Below are 20,408 nucleotides of genomic sequence, written 5' to 3'. Positions count from 1 at the left end.
AAACGGCAAAAATCTCTCAGAGATCTCCATCTCAACATCAAGACCCAGCGTCACTCAATGACCAGCAAGCTACAGTGCTGAACACCCTATGCCAAACAACTAGCAAGACAGGAACACAGCCCCATCCATTAGCAGAGAGGCTTCCTAAAATCATAATAAAGCCACAGACAACCCAAAATACACCACCAGACGTGGACGTGCCCATCAGAAAGGCAAGATCCAGCCTCATCCACCAGAACTCAGGCACTAGTTCCCTCCACCAGGAAGCCTACACAACCCACTGAACCAACCTTAGCCACTGGGGAAAGATACCAAAAACAACGGGAACTACGAACCTGCAGCCTGTGAAAAGGAGACCCCAAACACAGTAAGATAAGCAAAATGAGACGAGAGAAAAACACACAGCAGATGAAGGAACAGGGTCAAAACACACCAGACTTAACAAATGAAGAGGAAATAGGTAGTCTACCTGAAAAAGAATTCAGAATAATGATAGTAAGGATGATCCAAAATCTGGAAAATAGAATAGACAAAATGCAAGAAACATTTAACAAGGACGTAGAAGAGCTAAAGAGGAACCAAGCAATGATGAAAAACACAATAAATGAAATTAAAAATACTCTAGATGGGATCAATAGCAGAATAACTGAGGCAGAAGAAAGGATAAGTGACCTGGAAGATAAAATGGTGGAAATAACTACTGCAGAGCAGGATAAAGAAAAAAGAATGAAAAGAAATGAGGACAGTCTCAGAGACCTCTGGGACAACATTAAACACACCAACATTCGAATTATAGGGGTCCCAGAAGAAGAAGAGAAAAAGAAAGGGACTGAGAAAATATTTGAAGAGATTATAGTTGAAAACTTCCCTAATATGGGAAAGGAAATAGTTATTCAAGTCCTGGAAGCACAGAGAGTCCCATACAGGATAAACCCAAGGAGAAACACACCAAGACACATATTAATCAAACTGTCAAAAATTAAATATAAGGAAAACATATTAAAAGCAGCAAGGGAAAAACAAAAAATAACACACAAGGGAATCTCCATAAGGTTAACATCTGATCTTTCAGCAGAAACTCTGCAAGCCAGAAGGGAGTGGCAGGACATATTTAAAGTGATGAAGGAGAAAAAACTACAGCCAAGATTACTCTACCCAGCAAGGATCTCATTCAGATGTGATGGAGAAATTAAAACCTTTACAGACAAGCAAAAGCTGAGAGAGTTCAGCACCACCAAACCAGCTTTACAACAAATGCTAAAGGAACTTCTCTAGGCAAGAAACACAAGAGAAGGAAAACACCTACAATAACAAACCCAAAACATTTAAGAAAATGGGAATAGGAACATACATATCGATAATTACCTTGAATGTAAATGGATTCAATGCTCCCACCAAAAGACACAGGCTGGCTGAATGGATACAAAAACAAGACCCATATATATGCTGTCTACAAGAGACCCACTTCAGACCTAGAGACACATACAGACTGAAAGTGAGGGGATGGAAAAAGATATGCCATGCAAATGGAAATCAAAAGAAAGCTGGAGTAGCAATTCTCATATCAGACAAAATAGACTTTAAAATAAAGACTATTACAAGAGACAAAGAAGGACACTATATAATCATCAAGGGATCGATCCAAGAGGAAGGTATAACAATTGTAAATATTTATGCACCCAACATAGGAGCACCTCAATACATAAGGCAAATACTAACAGCCATAAAAGGGGAAATCAACAGCAACACAATCATAGTAGGGGACTTTAACACCCCACTTTCACCAATGGACAGATCATCGAAAATGAAAATAAATAAGGAAACACAAGCTTTAAATGATACATTAAACAAGATGGACTTAATTGATATTTATAGGACATTCCACCCAAAAACAACAGAATACACATTTTTCTCAAGTGCTCATGGAACATTCTCCAAGATAGATCATATCTTGGGTCACAAATCAAGCCTTGGTAAATTTAAGAAAATTGAAATAGTATCAAGTATCTTTTCTGACCACAACGCTATGAGACTAGATATCAATTACAGGAAAAGATCTGTAAAAAATACAAACACATGGAGGCTACACAATACACTACTTAATAACGAAGTGATCACTGAAGAAATCAAAGGGGAAATCAAAAAATACCTAGAAACAAATGACAATGGAGATACGATGACCCAAAACCTATGGGACGCAGCAAAAGCAGTGCTAAGAGGGAAGTTTATAGCAATACAAGCCTACCTCAAGAAACAGGAAACATCTCGAATAAACAACCTAACCTTGCACCTAAAGCAATTAGAGAAAGAAGAACAAAAAACCCCAAAGCCAGTAGAAGGAAAGAAATCATAAAGATTAGGTCAGAAATAAATGAAAAAGAAATGAAGGAAACAATAGCAAAAATCAATGAAAATAAGAGCTGGTTCTTTGAGAAGATAAACAAAATTGATAAACCATTAGCCAGACTCATCAAGAGAAAAAGGGAGAAGACTCAAATCAATAGAATTAGAAATGAAAAAGGAGAAGTAACCACTGACACTGCAGAAATACAAAAGATCATGAGAGATTACTACAAGCAACTCTATGCCAATAAAATGGACAACCTGGAAGAAATGGACAGATTCTTAGAAATGCACAAACTGCAGAGACTGAACCAGGAAGAAATAGAAAATATGAACAGACCAATCACAAGCACTGAAATGGAAACTGTGATTAAAAACCTTCCAACAAACAAAAGCCCAGGACCAGATGGCTTCACAGGCGAATTCTATCAAACATTTAGAGAAGAGCTAACACCTATCCTTCTCAAACTCTTCCAAAATATTGCAGAGGGAGGAACACTCCCAAACTCATTCTACGAGGCCACCATCACCCTGATACCAAAACCAGACAAAGATGTCACAAAGAAAGACAACTACAGGCCAATATCACTGATGAACATAGATGCAAAAATCCTCAACAAAATACTAGCAAACAGAATCCAACAGCACATTAAAAGGATCATACACCATGATCAAGTGGGGTTTATCCCAGGAATGCAAGGATTCTTCAACATATGCAAATCAATCAATGTGATACACCATATTAACAAATTGAAGGAGAAAAACCATATGATCATCTCAATAGATGCAGAGAAAGCTTTTGACAAAATTCAACACCCATTTATGATAAAAGCCCTGCAGAAAGTAGGCATAGAGGGAACTTTCCTCAACATAATAGAGGCCATATATGACAAACCCACAGCCAACATTGTCCTCAATGGTGAAAAACTGAAACCATTTCCACTAAGATCAGGAACAAGACAAGGTTGCCCACTTTCACCACTATTATTCAACATAGTTTTGGAAGTGTTAGCCACAGCAATCAGAGAAGACAAAGAAATAAAAGGAATCCAAATCGGAAAAGAAGAAGTAAAGCTGTCACTATTAGCAGATGACATGATACTATACATAGAGAATCCTAAAGATGCTACCAGAAAACTCCTAGAGCTAATCAATGAATTTGGTAAAGTAGCAGGATACAAAATTAATGCACAGAAATCTCTTGCATTTCTATACACTAATGACGAAAAATCTGAAAGTGAAATTAAGAAAACACTCCCGTTTACCATTGCAACAAAAAGAATAAAATATCTAGGAATAAACCTACCTAAGGAGACAAAAGACCTGTATGCAGAAAATTATAAGACACTGATGAAAGAAATTAAAGATGATACAAATAGATGGAGAGATATACCATGTTCCTGGATTAGAAGAATCAACATTGTGAAAATGACTCTATTACCCAAAGCAATCTACAGATTCAATGCAATCCCTATCCACCTACCACTGGCATTTTTCACAGAACTAGAACAAAAAATTTCACAATTTGTATGGAAACACAAAAGACCCCGAATAGCCAAAGCAATCTTGAGAACGAAAAATGGAGCTGGGGGAATCAGGCTCCCTGACTTCAGGCTATATTACAAAGCTTCAGTAATCAAGACAGTTTGGTACTGGCACAAAAACAGAAATATAGATCAATGGAACAGGATAGAAAGCCCAGAGATAAACCCACACACATATGGTCACCTTTTCTTTGATAAAGGAGGCAAGCATATACAGTGGAGAAAAGACAGCCTCTTCAACAAGTGGTGCTGGGAAAATTGGACAGATACATGTAAAAGTATGAAATTAGAACACTCCCTGACACCATGCACAAAAATAAACTCAAAATGGATTAAAGACCTAAGTATAAGGGCAGACACTATCAAACTCTTAGAGGAAAACATAGGCAGAACACTCTATGACATACATCACAGCAAGATCTTTTTGACCCAGCTCCCAGAGAAATGGAAATAAGAACACAAATAAACAAATGGGACCTAATGAAACTTAAAAGCTTTTGCACAGCAAAGGAAACCATAAACAAGACCAAAAGACAACCCTCAGAATGGGAGAAAATATTTGCAAATGAAGCAACTGACAAAGGATTAATCTCCAAGATTTACAAGCAGCTCATGCAGCTCAATACCAAAAAAACGAACAACCCAATCCAAAAATGGGCAGAAGACCTAAATAGACATTTCTCCAAAGAAGATATACAGATGGCCAACAGACACATGAAAGAATGCTCAACATCATTAATCATTAGAGAAATGCAAATCAAAACTACAATGAGATATCATCTCACACCGATCAGAATGGCCATCATCAAAAAGCCAGAAACAATAAATGCTGGAGAGGGTGTGGAGGAAAGGGAACACTCTTGCACTGTTGGTGGGAATGTAAATTGATACAGCCACTATGGAGAACAGTATGGAGGTTCCTTAAAAAACTACAAATAGAACTACCATACGACCCAGCAATCCCACTACTGGGCATATACCCTGAGAAAACCATAGTTCAAAAAGAGTCATGTACCAAAATGTTCATTGCAGCTCTATTTACAATAGCCAGGACATGGAAGCAACCTAAATGTCCATTGACAGATGAATGGATAAAGAAGATGTGGCCATATATACAATGGAATATTACTCAGCCATAAAAAGAAATGAAATGGAGGTATTTGTAATGAGGTGGATGGAGTTAGAGTCTGTCATACAGAGTGAAGTAAGTCAGAAAGAGAAAAACAAATACAGTATGCTAACACATATATACGGAATCTAAGAAAAAAAAAAAAAAAGGCCATGAAGAACCTAGTGGCAAGACGGGAATAAAGACACAGACCTACTAGAGAATGGACTTGAGGATATGGGGAGGGGGTGGGGTGAGATGTGACAGGGTGAGAGAGTGTCATGGACATATATACACTACCAAATGTAAAATAGATAGCTAGTGGGAAGCAGCCACATAGCACAGGGAGATCAGCTCGGTGCTTTGTGACCACCTAGAGGGGTGTGATGGGGAGGGTGGGAGGGAGGGGCATGCAAGAGGGAAGAGAAATGGGAACATATTTTATATGTATAACTGATTCACTTTGTTATAAAGCAGAAGTTAACACACCATTGTAAGGCAATTATACTTCAATAAAGATGTTTAAAAAAAAAAAAAAGAATGTGTGTGTGTGTGTGTGTGTATATATATGTATATATATGTGTATATATATATCTGTGTGTCTGTGTATATATATGTATATACATATATATGAAACTGAATCACTTTGCTGTACAGCAGAAATTAACACGACATTGTAAATCAACTATACTTCAATTGAAAATATGTGCAGCCCCCTTGGCATGTCAAAGGAGATAGGAGCCACCTGAAGAGCTCCCAACAGCTAAATCTCAAACAACGTGAGTGACAAGACATATAAGGGAATATTGGATTACAACGCAAAGTACTAAATAAATACCCATGAGTCTCTACTGATATAAACAAATGTTTGAAGAAATAAATAAATATGGGGGAATAGACAAATCTCTCATATGGGAAATTTCTAAATAATTCAGGTAGGTATTCTCCACTCCTTAGGTGTGAGCTGCACATAGTGACTTTTTTCCCAAAAGTACCATATGGACAAGGGGGCATGGGGTAAACGTGAACATCACCAGTTGTAAACCATACAGTATGCACCCTTGATATGATGTGTTAAGAATGTCATTTCCCCTGTGTTGCTCTCCTCACAAAACTTCAGGACTCCAGTCTAACCATGAGAAAACATCAGACATACCCTTGAAAGACATGGTGCAAAACACATGACAAGTAACAATTCAAAATTGTCAAGGTCAATGAGGACAAAGAACGTCTGAGAAGGTGTCACAGCCACAGCAGGAGACAAGACAACTACATGTAATGTGGTACCCGGATGAGTTCCTGGAACAGGAAAAGGACATTAGCTTCTAAACTAAGGAAATCTGAATCATGTGTGGACTTTAGTTAATAATAACATATTATATGTGTTCGTTAGTTGTGACAAATATACCATAATGATGTAAGATGTTAACAATAGGGGAAATTGTGTGTAATGTATGGAAATGCTGTGTACTTTCTTCCCAAATTTTCTGAAAATCTAAAACTATTCTAAAATAAAAAGTTTATCAAAAAAGTAAAGGAAAAAGAAAGAAAGTGTGATTCCCCAGAGCAGCAGTGAGAACAGCATCTGGGATCTTGTTAAAAATTCAAATTCTCAGGGCCCAGACCAGACCTCCAGAATCAGAACTCTAGCAGATTGGCCAAGGGCTCTGTTTCCCAGCACTTCTCATTTTAGCTGAGGTCGTGTTACTTTTTCTTCAATGTCCAGAAGTGAAGAGTCAGATTAGCCTGTTGGTGGCTTCTGATTTCCCAATTGTCCCTTTCCACAGAGGGCTGCTCTGCTTGCCTCTCTTCTTATGTTATTCAAATCTGATACCCAGGGTCCCTTTCAGACCCTTTTGTTCTCATGTCTTTCACAACTTTTCCAATCCACAGAGATCTCCACCTTGGATATCCCTAGACTCATAACATGAACCAACTTGCATGTTTCCAGAGGCCACAAATCACAGCAGAGTGTGAATTCTCTGGAGACACAGGTGACCTTGGGCAAATTGTGTGATCCCTCTGTACTTGAGTTTCTTCATCTGTGATTTGGGGATGATGGAAGAGTATCTCCTGGGTTTTTGTGGGAATTGTGAGTTAGTATCATAAGGTATTAATAATAATATCCAGCACTTAGTGAGGACCCAGTAAATGTGAGCTGCTACAATTGTTAATGGTGGATGTCCTGCCTCTTAAGTGTCTCTTCACTTCTCCCAAAACAGCAGGGTTTTGTGCACAAAATAAAGTAATGGCTCAGTAAAGATTGGGTGAATTGAGTGAATACGTTGAGCCCACAAAATACAAGTTCAAACATAAGGACAGCTCCCCACCACACTCCGTCTGTCTTCTAAGGCACCTTGATTTTGAGTCAGGATGTTGGAAATCTTTCATGTTGGTTATATAAGGTTTTTAGACTAAAGCTCAAAATTAGGTTGGAAAATACACCCCATGTGTGTATTTATCTTACTTCAATCTTCATCCCCTACCTTTGTTACGTTATCAATGAAAACACCATTTCAATTTTGATCTAAGATTATTCTCATTCCCGAGATCCTTAGCAGAGTGTCTGTTAGCCTAAAAGATGAGATTAGTCAGAAAATAAATTAGCACCTCGGGGACTGTTCTAGCAGCAGGTTGGTAAGTGAATAGGTTGGAATCATGTTTCAGATTTTCCTTATTTGCTCTTTGGAACAGGTTAAATAGAAATGCAACAACTTACATGCCATAAAGAGACAAACCTTGAGTGTTTGGGTTTGTTTTCCAGATGGGGATTAATGTGGTGGATTCTGCAGTATCCGGATTAGGTGGTTGCCCTTATGCAAAAGGTGCCTCTGGGAACGTAGCCACTGAGGATTTGATCTACATGCTTAATGGCCTGGGGGTCAAGACAGTAAGTTAACTTAGCATATTTTAATATTCATACATTCCTTGCAGATTCAAATTGGAATGCTTCTTGGATTTGGGAAGCAACTTTGAGGTCAAGTTTTACTACACTTTTGCTCTTTGCTAAAATGCACAGTGGGAAAATGCAATAAAAAATTCTTGTGGGGGGCTTTATAAAGTAACATTGCTATAGTTAGATCACCAATAATGCTACCATTTCACATTTTTATGGTGCTTCATGACCTCCAAAGTCCTTTTTCATCTAGTATCCAGTTTGATTTCACACGCTTTGCGTATTTGAGCCTGTCTTTGCTATTATGATTATTGTTTTTGCTGTTTGGTTTTCCTTGGAGGAAAACTAAGATCTTGATTTTCTCATGGTGACAAGTAGGGCTTCTGGAAGAGAGCCCACGGCACTTTTAAAATGGCCAGTGGAGGACCAGAGCTTAATAATACTTAGCATGTGAACAAGAATATTCTCTTTACAACTGCTACCTGAAAGTCACATGCTCTATAATAACCCACCAAAATTAGTACCTTGTTTTGCCACATGCTTGTTAAAATGGCCTACCATTCTAAGGCAGATTTTTTTTTTTTAGGGATAAAATATAAAGGGCAAACAACTGTTCACAGATTATCAGAAGTTCAAAATGTTTTCTGAGATGTAAAGCATCACCTGGATTACAGAATGGAATTGTCCTCTCCATATCTCCTCTCTCTCCTCTTCCCTCACTCTACTGAGCGATGTTCCTGCAGCAGCCAGCTTGTCTGCAGTCTCCCTCCCTGTGGCATTCGGTTTCTCACCTCCATCCCTTGCTCCTGCTTTCACCACCCCTTGGAATAGCCTTACTGCCCATACTTGATTTCACCTGGAGAGTGAGGCACCACCATCCTCAATAACACACATTCTAACATCTCCCTGCTGATTCCCCAGGCCCACACTGCTGGGTTCCTCTCCTCCGTGTTTCCAGGCTACCTTTGTGTCTTCCTCTGAACCTACCACGAGGTTGTAGAATCATCTTCTTTCTGTGTCTAGGTCCCCCTGCAGGCAGAAATATAGTATGACAGCTGATTCACAGGTGACTGTTGCCTAGAGAACCTCAATAATGTTCAGTGAAAGACTGATACCACTTGGCACTAAACACCAGGAGCCTCTCTTCTCTGGTTAGAAATAGCTATTACAAAGTAGCCTGATTGTTTCCGTCATTTCCATTAGAAATGTATGACCATGACAGAAGTAGAAATCCTTTCTTTTCTTAAAATTTATTTTATTGAAGTACAGTTGACCTGCAATGTTGTGTCAATTTCTACTGTACAGCAAAGTGATTCAGTTATATATATATATATATATATATATATATATATATATATATATATATATATATATATATATTCTTTTTAATATTCTTTTCCATTATGGTTTATCACAGGATATTGAATACATTTCCCTGTGCTATACAGTAGGGCCTTGTTGTTTTATCCGTCTGGTATATAATAGTTTGCATCTGCTGATCCCAAACTCCCAATTCATAGAAATCCTTCCTTGAAGATTTAAATGACTTGGTTGAACTCAGCTGAGTCAACATATGAACTCTGCTTCATATGTGTCAGGCCATGCGGGTCCAAATGCAAATAAGCCATGTCTCCATTCCTAAGAATTTCACAGTTCAAGGACAGTTGTTGCATTGGATATCAGCCAACAAGCCAAGATTCTCTGTACAACCTGTATCACTATGTCTCCCATGCTTACTCAACTACCAAGAGCTACTGCTTCAACTTCTAAAATATTTTGATTGTTTGTTCCTTCCTTACTATCCTTGCTGTAGCTACATCAGCACAAGTTCTTATCTCTTTCCTGGATATTCATCCTCCATACTAGTCTGCTAGCTTCAGACTGCCTTTAAACTCATCCTCCATGCTACCATAAAAGATTTTATCTAAAATACAAATATGAATATGCCTTGCTCCTGCTTGGGTACCCGTCAGTGGATTCCCATTTCCTGAAAAGCAAGGCTGTGTTCTATACCTTTTATACCTTTTCCAGTCACCTCTGCCCATTACTTTCCATGTATCCCATGGTATTTTTCAGATGTCTCGTACTCTTCTCTGCCGACAGTGCCTCGTTCCTCTTACTTCTTCTCAAGGACTCATACTGTCTGTACAAGCCTCAGGTCAGGATTTACCTTCCTGGAACCCTTCCCTGACACATTCCTCTCCATTTGTTTCCATATTCTTTTCCTCAGTGGGTTGACTACCCTGCAGCTCTGCCCTCATGATCATCCGAGCATCTCTCTCTCTCAGTGACTTTAGTGGAAGTACTGGATTTCCTGTTTAGGGCTCCATATTGCCTGCTTGACCACAGGCACCCTCAAGACAGAAACCATATTCTGTGAGAAGTTCTTGAAACCCCAGAATGGATCATAGTACATGAGATATATTTAAGCACCTGGTTTAAGTGCTAAATGATTTAAGAATAAATGCAACATTATTTCATAAAGATATCTGTTCATTAAATAAAACAGTAGAGGAAGGCCAAAACAGAATCCTTTGGTACAATACCAACCAGAATCCTTTGGTCCAATACCAACCAATCCCACTGCGTAATTGCTATAAATGGAACTACTGGAAAGCAAAGAAGAATGCTGGTGACTAAAATCTTATTATCTTTTGTTAGATGTAATTAAGAAATGAAAGACACACATGTAGCTTATTATTTACAAAATTTACGTATTACTAGATTAAGGATGTAAAACCAAAATGTGCCTAACAGATACTCCAGCCAAAACCATTACCATGACAAAACCAAAGCACATGTTAGTACCCTAAAAACAACTTCATAATAAAAAGAAACAGTGAAAATTACTTACTTGTCATTTTACAAAATATTTTTGATGATTTTTAAACAGAAGTAAACTACAAAGAAAACAGTGCCCTAAAAGTTTCTAGAGAGAAGTAACTACCTATATTAAAATGATGATCTCTTTTTGATCACTTGTATGAAAAGCCCCTATGAGTGTTTATACTTGTCTGTTTTAAGAAAACGACAAACTTACATAAATTTTAAAAACTACTCCTTAATAGCAAGGGAGCCTGAGTCTGTTTGATTTTAAGTCCCTGTTGTTTCTAGTCTGAGTTGAGGGAGGACATAGGAGCTTACGAAATACTACATGGGGCAAATCTCTGGTTAATCCACCTAACACTGTGCCCCCGTTCCACCCCCCTCCCCCCCAGTGACAGCACAGGTGCAGGGTGGAAACCTCGATGATGGTGATCTTTGGCTGCACCAAGCCCAAGATGACGAGCCTGCCTTGAACTTGGCCTTCATACCCAACTGTCGATCTGTCATCCATGGATTTACCAAAGCCTTTGTTGATCCTACTTATGCTTTCAGACAGTACAACCTCTCAGGCAAACAAGTTCCAGATGTGTACTAAATACTACTTCATTTTATTGGACTGCCTCCTTCAATTTCATGCCAGTAAGAGTGTTTCTGAACATGGTTAAAAATTATACATTCATTTTTCCTATATTTCTTACAGCTTTATAAGGTTTGTTTCTTTACATACTAAGATATACTAAGAGGGTTTTTTTCCCCCCCTAAGTCCTTATCTTTGAACTCCTCCAAACGATTATCATTTTAATTGCCCGTCACTGATATTTTGTAGAGTCTTTCTGGTTCCACTGTTGTCCTTTGTAGAATTTAGGTATCAGCATGAATTACACTGAGTTAATCAGGTGTGGCTAGCCTATGGTTTTATACTAGGGTCAGATTCAAGATATGTTTTAATAAAGCAGAAAAATCTAAATCTACACAATTCATGGAGATAAATGCTGCCCCCCCTATCAATAATGAACAGCATTTTGTTTAGTAATTTTAAATGGTTAAGTAATTACTAATACAATTAAAAAGAATCTGTTTTGTCTTCTTTCTCCTTAACCCCCCTTCCCACCTGGTATCACTGTCATCTTTGTCTCACCAGGGTGTGAATCTTTACAAAGTGATGGAAGCTGGCGACTTCATCTGCAAAGCTGTGAATAAAACTACAAACTCTAAAGTAGCACAAGCCTCATTCAACGCTTGACTTGAATGCATTTGTGAGTTAAGGCTGAGAAGCTCCATTTCAGCTACAGATACTCATCTGAAAATCATTACTGCCAACTTGTTCTGAAATGTGAAGTAATAGACAAGAGTGGGGGGAAAAAAAGAGATACTTTGAAAAAGAGTAGGCTGGATAGATTACAAAATTGACAGGAAGATACACCAGTCATCAGGTGAATTGCAAGCCGAGGCTAAATAATAAAATTTGTAGACATGCTTTGAACTTGGAGAAAAGTCTACTCTTTTGCTCTTATAGAAATAACTTTTTAATTTAGTCGATGTGAAAATTGACTTCAGATTTCCCTAAGTATCAAAAACTGTGTTAATACTTAATCAAGCTGGCTTAGCACAGCGTACATATCATCAGTAGTTTATGAGCTCCTGCATGGTGTGCAAAGTGTGTGGCCTCCGTATTATACGTTATGTGCCTCTGGATCTCAACTTCCCATTTGCCAAGTCAGTTAAATTATGGACCAAGTGCCAAATCTCCATCTGACCCTACATAATTTTTAGCGATAGAACTTTTATATTTCAAGTATGCTAACATCTGTTAATTATTTCAGTGGCTTTATCTTGTTCCAAGAGGCTGTGGTCAGTGACAAGATGCCACATCCTGGAAACATATTACCTTCCGTGTTTGTCACGTGCATCCAGTTTACCTTGCTTTCCCTCTCATCAGCTGTAGTGAAAACCAGGAGCGTGTTACTCAGCTATTGAGAAATAAGAGGTACAACCTTCATCCCGATGTCTAAGTTGCAGTGATGAGAATAGAGTGATACATGTACTTTTATCATTTTCAGCTCACTTCAAATTGTCCAAGAAATGTCACTGTGATCCTAAGAATATTAAGGCAGTTATTAAAATTCATGAAAAAAAAAAACGTTTCCATTGATTCAGTTTGATTAAATCACATCTGTTTGGGGAGGGTTGACGTTTTATGGTTATTTTTAATGTTGAAGTGGCTGAAATTTTATCTTTGTAATAGCATTACCAGAAATAGCAAAAATTAATATATTAAAGTTGAGAAGAGGCACAGGACGGCTATGTTAAGAAAAAAACATTTCTGTAACCTATGCAGATCATATGGGGACAGTATTATTCCATGTGGATCTGAATCGTCAGTTTTATTATTTATGTAGACTTCTCCAACGATACTGAGTGATCTTATCTTTGAATAAATTTGAATAGAATTTGAAATATGAAAGTGAGCATTGTGGGCTTTCTATTAAATATTCATCAAAACCGCAGAAATAAAAAGAAATTCAAGAAAATAAGAGAAGTACTGATTATAACTATGTTAACTTTAAAGATACACAATCATAAGAAAAGGATCACAAGGGAAGCCTATTGGAAATTGACAAAAACTGAGTTCCTATGGATAAGGCTAACGCTCAGGTCGTGATGGGTGACAGAGCAGGAGCTTGTCATCAGAACTGAATGACTCTTTGCATTTGGGTTAGTGCTGGGGCAGGGTCAGTGCAGAGAGCAAGCAAAATTGCAGCTCTTTGTGGATCTGTTACATCTCTCTTTTCAGGAAGAACATGACACTGCACCCTGGGGCAGGAGTGGGACACGTGCCCTAGTGTGCACAGCAGGGTATCTACCCATCTTCTGAGGAGACTGACTTTTCCCCTCTCTTATGCAACTGTGGAATTCTTAGTTTTGAGATGTTTGGAAAAGCATCAGTTGATGCAAACTGCTTATAGAAACAGTGAAGGACAAAACTTTGCTGTTTAGAAATAAAAACCACGGACTCTCCAAAAGGCAGAGCAAGTCGTGAGAACCCCAGGTGCAGCCTAGCACACACTTACATGGCACACACATCAGTCTACCAGTTCATATCCCAGAACACCTGGAAGATTCCTAATCACACGCACCACAGGGAAAGTTTGTGTTTTAGATATCTGTTATCCTTTCTCCACCCAAACCATCTAAACCCTTCTGCTAACTTAAAGAGAGTTTCTTTTCTGGTTTGGGGGGAAAAAATCACATAATCAGCAAAGCTGCCTGAAGTCCATAGGCAAAATCCCTTCAAAGCTATATTTCCACTAACCAGGAAACTTTGAAATCATTGTAGGACCTACCCAAACAACCCACCCACACATAAACCCACACCAGGGTTTGCCCTGGGTAAAAGCTTAGGAATGGCAAAGCAATTATGAAATACATATAGAAGTAACCTTTTACGACATCTGCCCTTTAAGACTACTGTAAAAAGTAGAAACTTTCTAAATTCTGGATTCATGAAATTCATAAAGCAAAGAAATGGAAACTGCCTATGACTTGCTGAGAAAATTCAGAATGCCCTTTTATGCTATTTATTCTGATCACTATAACGTTTAATAAATACCCTTTTAGCTACACTTATATGGCTATTCATTTCTATATATGTGCATGAACTCCAGACATGCAAGTGACAAGTTACTTAGCATTGAATACGTAAGCCAGCAATATCCCTATCACAGCAGTAAAGGAGAGATAAAATAAGGCCTGGGAACCCTCCAGAAATCTGTATTAAATAGGCACGTGAAGAATTGCTGTGAATATCCATTTGCAAAGTGCCTTTGTGGACTAGAAGATAGTTTTATGCTTGTGTGGGGCAGGTCTAAAAGTTAAAAAAGAATAGTTTTGGAGGTATAGAGCTAGGGAGGAATGGGTGGGCTAGGGACGAAGGCAGGGAGGAGGGATGCAGGATGGAAGGAGGAGGAGACGGTGGGGAGAGAGGGAGGGAGAGAAAGAGAGGGTTGAGAAACTGTATTTACATCCTGTCTGTGAGCAGCTCCAGTGGAAGTCATCTCCTGCTCTGGTAGAAGCATCAGTTAGGCTGCTTTAAATTGCAGGCAATAGAAAACCTCAACTCCATGGGCTTAAGCAGCAACAGTTTTCTCAGATATCTCAGAAATATTGCTTTTCCACCATCATTTAGCTTCGTGGCTCAATTATGTTACAAGATAAGAGTTTCTGCCCATTTCCCTGTTGGCACCTTCGGGCTCCTGCTCCTCGGAGTTGCAAGATGGTTGTAGCACTTTTGGGCTTCACCCTTCCCACAGGGCTCAGCCTCTGCTGAAGGCTTTTTCTTCTGGAATGCCTGTTTTTAATCAATGAAGAGCTTTTCCCCCACCCCATCCCAAACTTCCTCTCCTGTTTCACTGGGCAGAACATCATCATGTGCCCCTCCCTTAACCACTTACGTGGGGAATAGACCATTAGGATACACAAGCCAAGGGTATGGGTGACCTTGAGTGGATCCGTGCAGTGGTGAGGAAAGAGGACCCTGTAGGAGCACATTTCCTGGTGAGACAGGGTGGGAGAACTGAAGGCAGAAGAGCTCACACCTCTCAGGAAGGAGCTGTATCCAAGTTCTCTGAAACTGGAGGAAAGGATGGAAATAGAAAAAGTTTCAAACGTGCGAGGAGTAGGTTTTAAGGGGAAAGTAGTCCATCTTGCTAATTGGTCTCTATATTTTTCAGGAAAGTAGGAAGTGAGATCTGCGAGCATTACAGCTGGGTGTGGAGTGAGGGCTTGAGAAGAATGGTAATGTGTGAAACCCACCCAGAGCAGTATTAGAGGTTAACGTACTCTAAAAAAATAGTACAGATGAACTTATTTACAAAACAGAAATAGACTCACAGACGTAGAAAACAAACTTATGGTTACCAAAGGGGAAAGGTGGGGGGGGGGGCAGATAAATTAGGAGTTTGGGATTAAGAGATGTACACTACCATATGTAAAATAAATAAGCAACAAAGATTTACTGTATAGCACAGGGAACTATATTCAATGTCTTACAATAACCTATAATGGGAAAGAATAGAAAAAAAAGAATATGGATATATACATATATACATATGACTGAATCACTTTGCTGTACACCAGAAACTAACAATATTGTAAATCACCTATACTTCAATTAAAAAAAAAAGGAAGTTAACTTACTCTATAACAGTTTTCCAGGGGCTGTTATGTGCTAAATCTAAGTCCACTTTCTGGTCCTCATGCTACCTTTACACCTCTGTGTTCCACACACTCCCTCCTACTTGAAGCACTTCTTGATTTCTGTGGCCCTGCTCTCTCCTGGGTCCTACTACATCCTTGGTCCCAGGTCCTACCACCTCTTTCATTGTTTGGTCTCCTTCTTCTCTCCATTGTGTTTAACTAGAGAATCACAAATGCAAAATTGCCTACACCCTGCTCCCTTATCCAAATGTGTTCCGTGGCCAGCAGGGTTGTCATCACCTGGGAGCTTTTGGGAAAAGCAGAATCTGGGGCTCCACTCCAGACTGACTGCATCACCATCTGCATTTTTAACAAGATCCTTGCAGGACTCATATGTTTGTTAAAGTTTGAGAAGCACTTACCAGTTTGACACCTCCTCTCGGGTATCTAATGGGTATTGGAAGCTCCATGTATTCCAAATACCTTGTGGCACTTCCCCTTGTGTGTTGTGTCCTAGCCTGTTGTCTTTTCTCTGCTCCTGGAACAAGCCAGCCTGGGACCCACTGCAGGTCCTTTACCTGGTTATTCTCTCTGAGAATCATAGCTCATGCTCCTTCCCTGGCTGTGATTTCTGGTCACTCAGGTCCTGACAGCATAAATATCACCTCCTTAGTGAGTCTTCCCAGACAACTCTGACTAAAGTAAGGCAGAGTAAGTAAGTAAAGTTAGTTACTTTCTCTCACATCAACTTGTTTCATTTAACTCTTTGTTTATTTAACTCTTTACTTGTTTATTTAGTTGTTTATTTTCTTTCTTTCCCCAAGAGAATACATGCTCTAAGAGAGCAGGGTCTTTGCTGTGTTCAACATTCTTACTTCCTTAGGGCCTGGCGTAATAGCTATCTATTACATGGTGGTTAGGTGGAAAAATGAAAATAGAAATGAGTTAATTTCAAACAAGAAGAAGGGGAGTATGTGACACAAATGTCACATCCCCTGCCACCTTCCTCCCCTTGACTCTATTTCCTGACAAGATCCAATTGAACAGGCTCATAATCAGGATTTCTCCAGGATGCTTGGATCGGAGACAAATTTCACCAATTTTCTATACGTTGTATCCCTCAAGCTTATTATAACAGCAAATTAAGATATACACATCAATTGTGAGAAGGAGACACTGACCCAAATGCTCAGCCCCAGAAGAGAGGAGGTGTACTGGACTTACTGCCCATCCATCTGTCCTGAGCTGTCTTTGGCATCATCTGATCTATTACTTAACTGCTGTGCAACCTCAGTCGATTTATCAATCCCTTTAAACCTTACTTCAAACCTCACTTCCTTTACATATAAAACTTGGATAATAATGGCACTTATTTACACAGCTGTTGGAAGAATTTTATGAAATAATGCTTACAAGTGTTTGGCAAAGTGCCCATAAGTGGTCAATAAATGTTAACTATCATCATTTTTATTGCCCCTTTCTAGGGCACTGCCCTGGAGTGGAACTCCTCCTCCCTCCTCCTCAGGGAGGCTCTCATAAAAGATCATCCTGTATTCTGTTCCGTGAAAAGGATGCATTGTCTTAAAAGGCCTGCTGTGATTCCAAAAGAGAGAGCTCACCATTAAACTCCAGAACCATGTAATCTTAAATTGGCAGCAAATTTCCATGCTTCACTCTTACACTGCGTCATTGAACTATGCCTTCTGAGCTGACTTTTCTGTATTTCATGGGACTGTAGTTACTGTAAGAACTTACTATTAGACTTTTGCTGAGTAACCCTGTCTAAAGAACATCATAACAGCCTTAATCTCCATATCCTGCATCACCTAAAGACAGAAATTTCATGAACATTAGGAATTTATTCCTATTCTTTTGATGGTTGCATGATTGGATTGGTGTCTATTGCCACATTGGAGCTGCCAGTGTTTCCTTGGTGGGCTATCAAGTTAGGCAGACTTCTCTTTTCTCCTTGTTCTACAGAATATCATTCTACATGCTTCGATCATGAAGTCGTGAGCTTCGTTGAAAAAGACTATTCTTTGGTTCCGTGGGAGCCATCCAACCTCTGACCTAACTGAGCCATAGTATCAAGCATATGTGGCTTAGGGAAGGGCTTATACCCTTCTAGGAATCAAATGGTAATATCTCATAACTTCTGGTAACTGTTTCATCTGAACTTTCCTTTCTACAGCTAGTTCTTTAAGATCATTGGTAAAGTAGAGCAACAACATGTCACGGCTAACCACACCATTATCCTGAGTCGTCTGAACCCTGAAGAGCTGTCTCTCAATCAGACAGTTTCACGGTGGCCCCTCTCTATCTGTACATGGATGCTAATATATTGGATTGTTGGGCAGATATTCTGGAAACTTTCTGAGAAGCACCACCTGCTTTTCTTTTTTCCCCCAAGAGCTTCATCTAGATGTAACTGGATCATCTGGGAGTCAGCTGATAAAATTCATATTCTGAATGTGTGTATATTCCAAAGTAGAGGCGAAACAATGAAATTGGAATACCAGTGTCTGGCTCTTTCTTTTTTCTTTGTTTCTTTGTTCCTTCCTTCCTTCTTGTCTCCCTTCCTTCCTTCCTTCCTTCCTTCCTTCCCTCCTTCCAAAAATAGTTTATTTGGAAATATTTCCATTTTTAGACTTATTTTTTCTAAAAACAATGTATGCCCCCCCCATAAAAACTTTCTATCTTCTCACTATAAGACAACATTGGAAAATGACTACTTCATTTTGTCTAAAAACCTTCCAACAAGAACCCCAGTAGTTTTCTTTTTAAAATTCATTTGCTTAAAATATAAAAATCCAATTTCTTCTGGTAACTCTGTAAGAATAACTGACATATACATGGCAGCCACTTAGTGAATTTCAATAAAACCTTTTCTATGAAACTGGTGGATGGGACTTAAAACCTCAGTCATGGTTTTGTAAGTTTAGCCCTGGTGCATTTCTGTTTCTAGTCACCTATCTTTGGTAGCTTGCTTTCTTTCCCCCCAACTTTATCGAGATATAATTGACATGTAACATTGTGTAAGTTTAAGATGTACAATGAGGTGACCCGATGCACTGATATATTACAAAATGATCACCACCATGGTGTTAATTAACACCTCCTCCATGTCACATACTTACCATTACTTTTTTGTGATGAAAACATTTACAGTCTACTCTCTTAGCAACTTTCAAGTATATAATATAGTTAAGCTCATAAGTACACAGAACAGGTTGGCGGTTGCCAGAGACAGGGATTGGGGAATGGGCAGAATGGATAAAGGGGGGTCAAAAGGAACAAACTTCCAGTTATAAAATAAGTAAGTCATAGGGATGTAATGTACAGAATGGTGACAGTAGTTAATAATACTGTATTGCATATTTGAAAATTGTTAAGAGGGTAGATCTTAAAAGTCCTTATCACAAGAAAAAAATTGTAATTATGTATAGTGATGGATGTTAGCTAGATTTATTGTGATGACTATTTTGTAATATACACAAATATTAAATCACTATGTTGTACAACTGAAACTAAAATGTCAATTATACCTCAATAAAAAAATAATAAGTATTTATTGAGCACCTACTGTACAATTAAGATTGTATATGTCTGTGACTAATGAGAATACAGAGGTACATGGTTGCAGTTATTTTTCTAACGCCTTAAATAATAAAATGTCTGACCCTATTTTTGACACGTGACCACTGATAGCACTTAAGTACCCCCACACCCCATTATCCTTCTGTGCCAGATCTGGGCAAGCTCTTAAGAAAGCCCTGGTGTTCCGTCCATTGGTGCTGAAGGGGAAGTTCAAACCATGCCATCAGCAGCAGGGAATTTCAAACTGTGCAGGAACCACCCCGCCCCTTGGCTCTACTCCCCAGCACAGTAAAGCACAGGGCCATTCACCCCTTCCTTCCACAAGCCATTTTCAGATCTGCTTGAATATCTTCCTTGATCTTCTCAGAAAGAATCCCTATGTGAGAAATACATCTCTTCATACTCTTTTGGTGTGTTTGGCATCATCAGTCTCCACATCTGAACTCGTTTTGGTGGAGGCCCATCCCATCTATGTGAGTAGATAGCATTACACCCTGTAATGCTATCTTCCTGCTTCACCACAATGAAAACACATTATTTTTCATTTTTATTCTGGTTTCCTCATGGTCCCAATATGGCTTCTATAGCTCCAGTCTTTATATTCACATTCAAGGCCAGAAGGATGGACAATAAAAGACTTGGTGCATCTGTCTCTATTTCTCAGGAAAATTGTAACTTACTCATTGATGTTGGCCAGAACTGTGTCACATCACTATGCTTAGCTGCTAAAGTCAGGGAATTCAAGCATTTTACTTGAGTATATTTCCACCCCAAACAAAATCATAATTCTCTGTATGGACATGCATGAGACTGGATCCTGGGAAGCAACCGTCTATATCAGCCAGGCCAAAGAGGAGCCTGGGATATAAAAATGAGCAAAATGACCAGTGGTCCCTTA

The 20,408-nt window shown here is 39.0% G+C and overlaps 1 protein-coding gene across 3 annotated transcripts in view; it reads left to right on the top strand.

Moving 5' to 3' along the window:
• HMGCLL1 (3-hydroxymethyl-3-methylglutaryl-CoA lyase like 1) overlaps window positions 1–20,408 on the top strand; it is a 161,276-nt gene that overhangs the window by 132,768 nt on the left and 8,100 nt on the right. For 2 of the 3 annotated variants that reach the window (XM_036867702.1, XM_036867704.1), the window contains 2 exons: window positions 7,760–7,885; window positions 11,859–13,383. In XM_036867702.1, the coding sequence (XP_036723597.1) occupies window positions 7,760–7,885; window positions 11,859–11,960 (228 nt within the window). In that variant the 3' untranslated portion in view covers window positions 11,961–13,383. Of the gene's footprint in view, window positions 1–7,759; window positions 7,886–11,858; window positions 13,384–20,408 lie in introns of those variants that run through there. The other variant, XM_036867703.1, reaches the window with a different exon arrangement.

The sequence above is a fragment of the Balaenoptera musculus genome, chromosome 11 (genome assembly GCF_009873245.2).
Source record: "Balaenoptera musculus isolate JJ_BM4_2016_0621 chromosome 11, mBalMus1.pri.v3, whole genome shotgun sequence".
In the NCBI taxonomy this organism is placed as follows: Eukaryota; Metazoa; Chordata; class Mammalia; order Artiodactyla; family Balaenopteridae; genus Balaenoptera; species Balaenoptera musculus.
The sequence above is the reverse complement of the archived record's forward strand: the minus strand, read 5'-3'. Positions and strand labels throughout refer to the sequence as shown.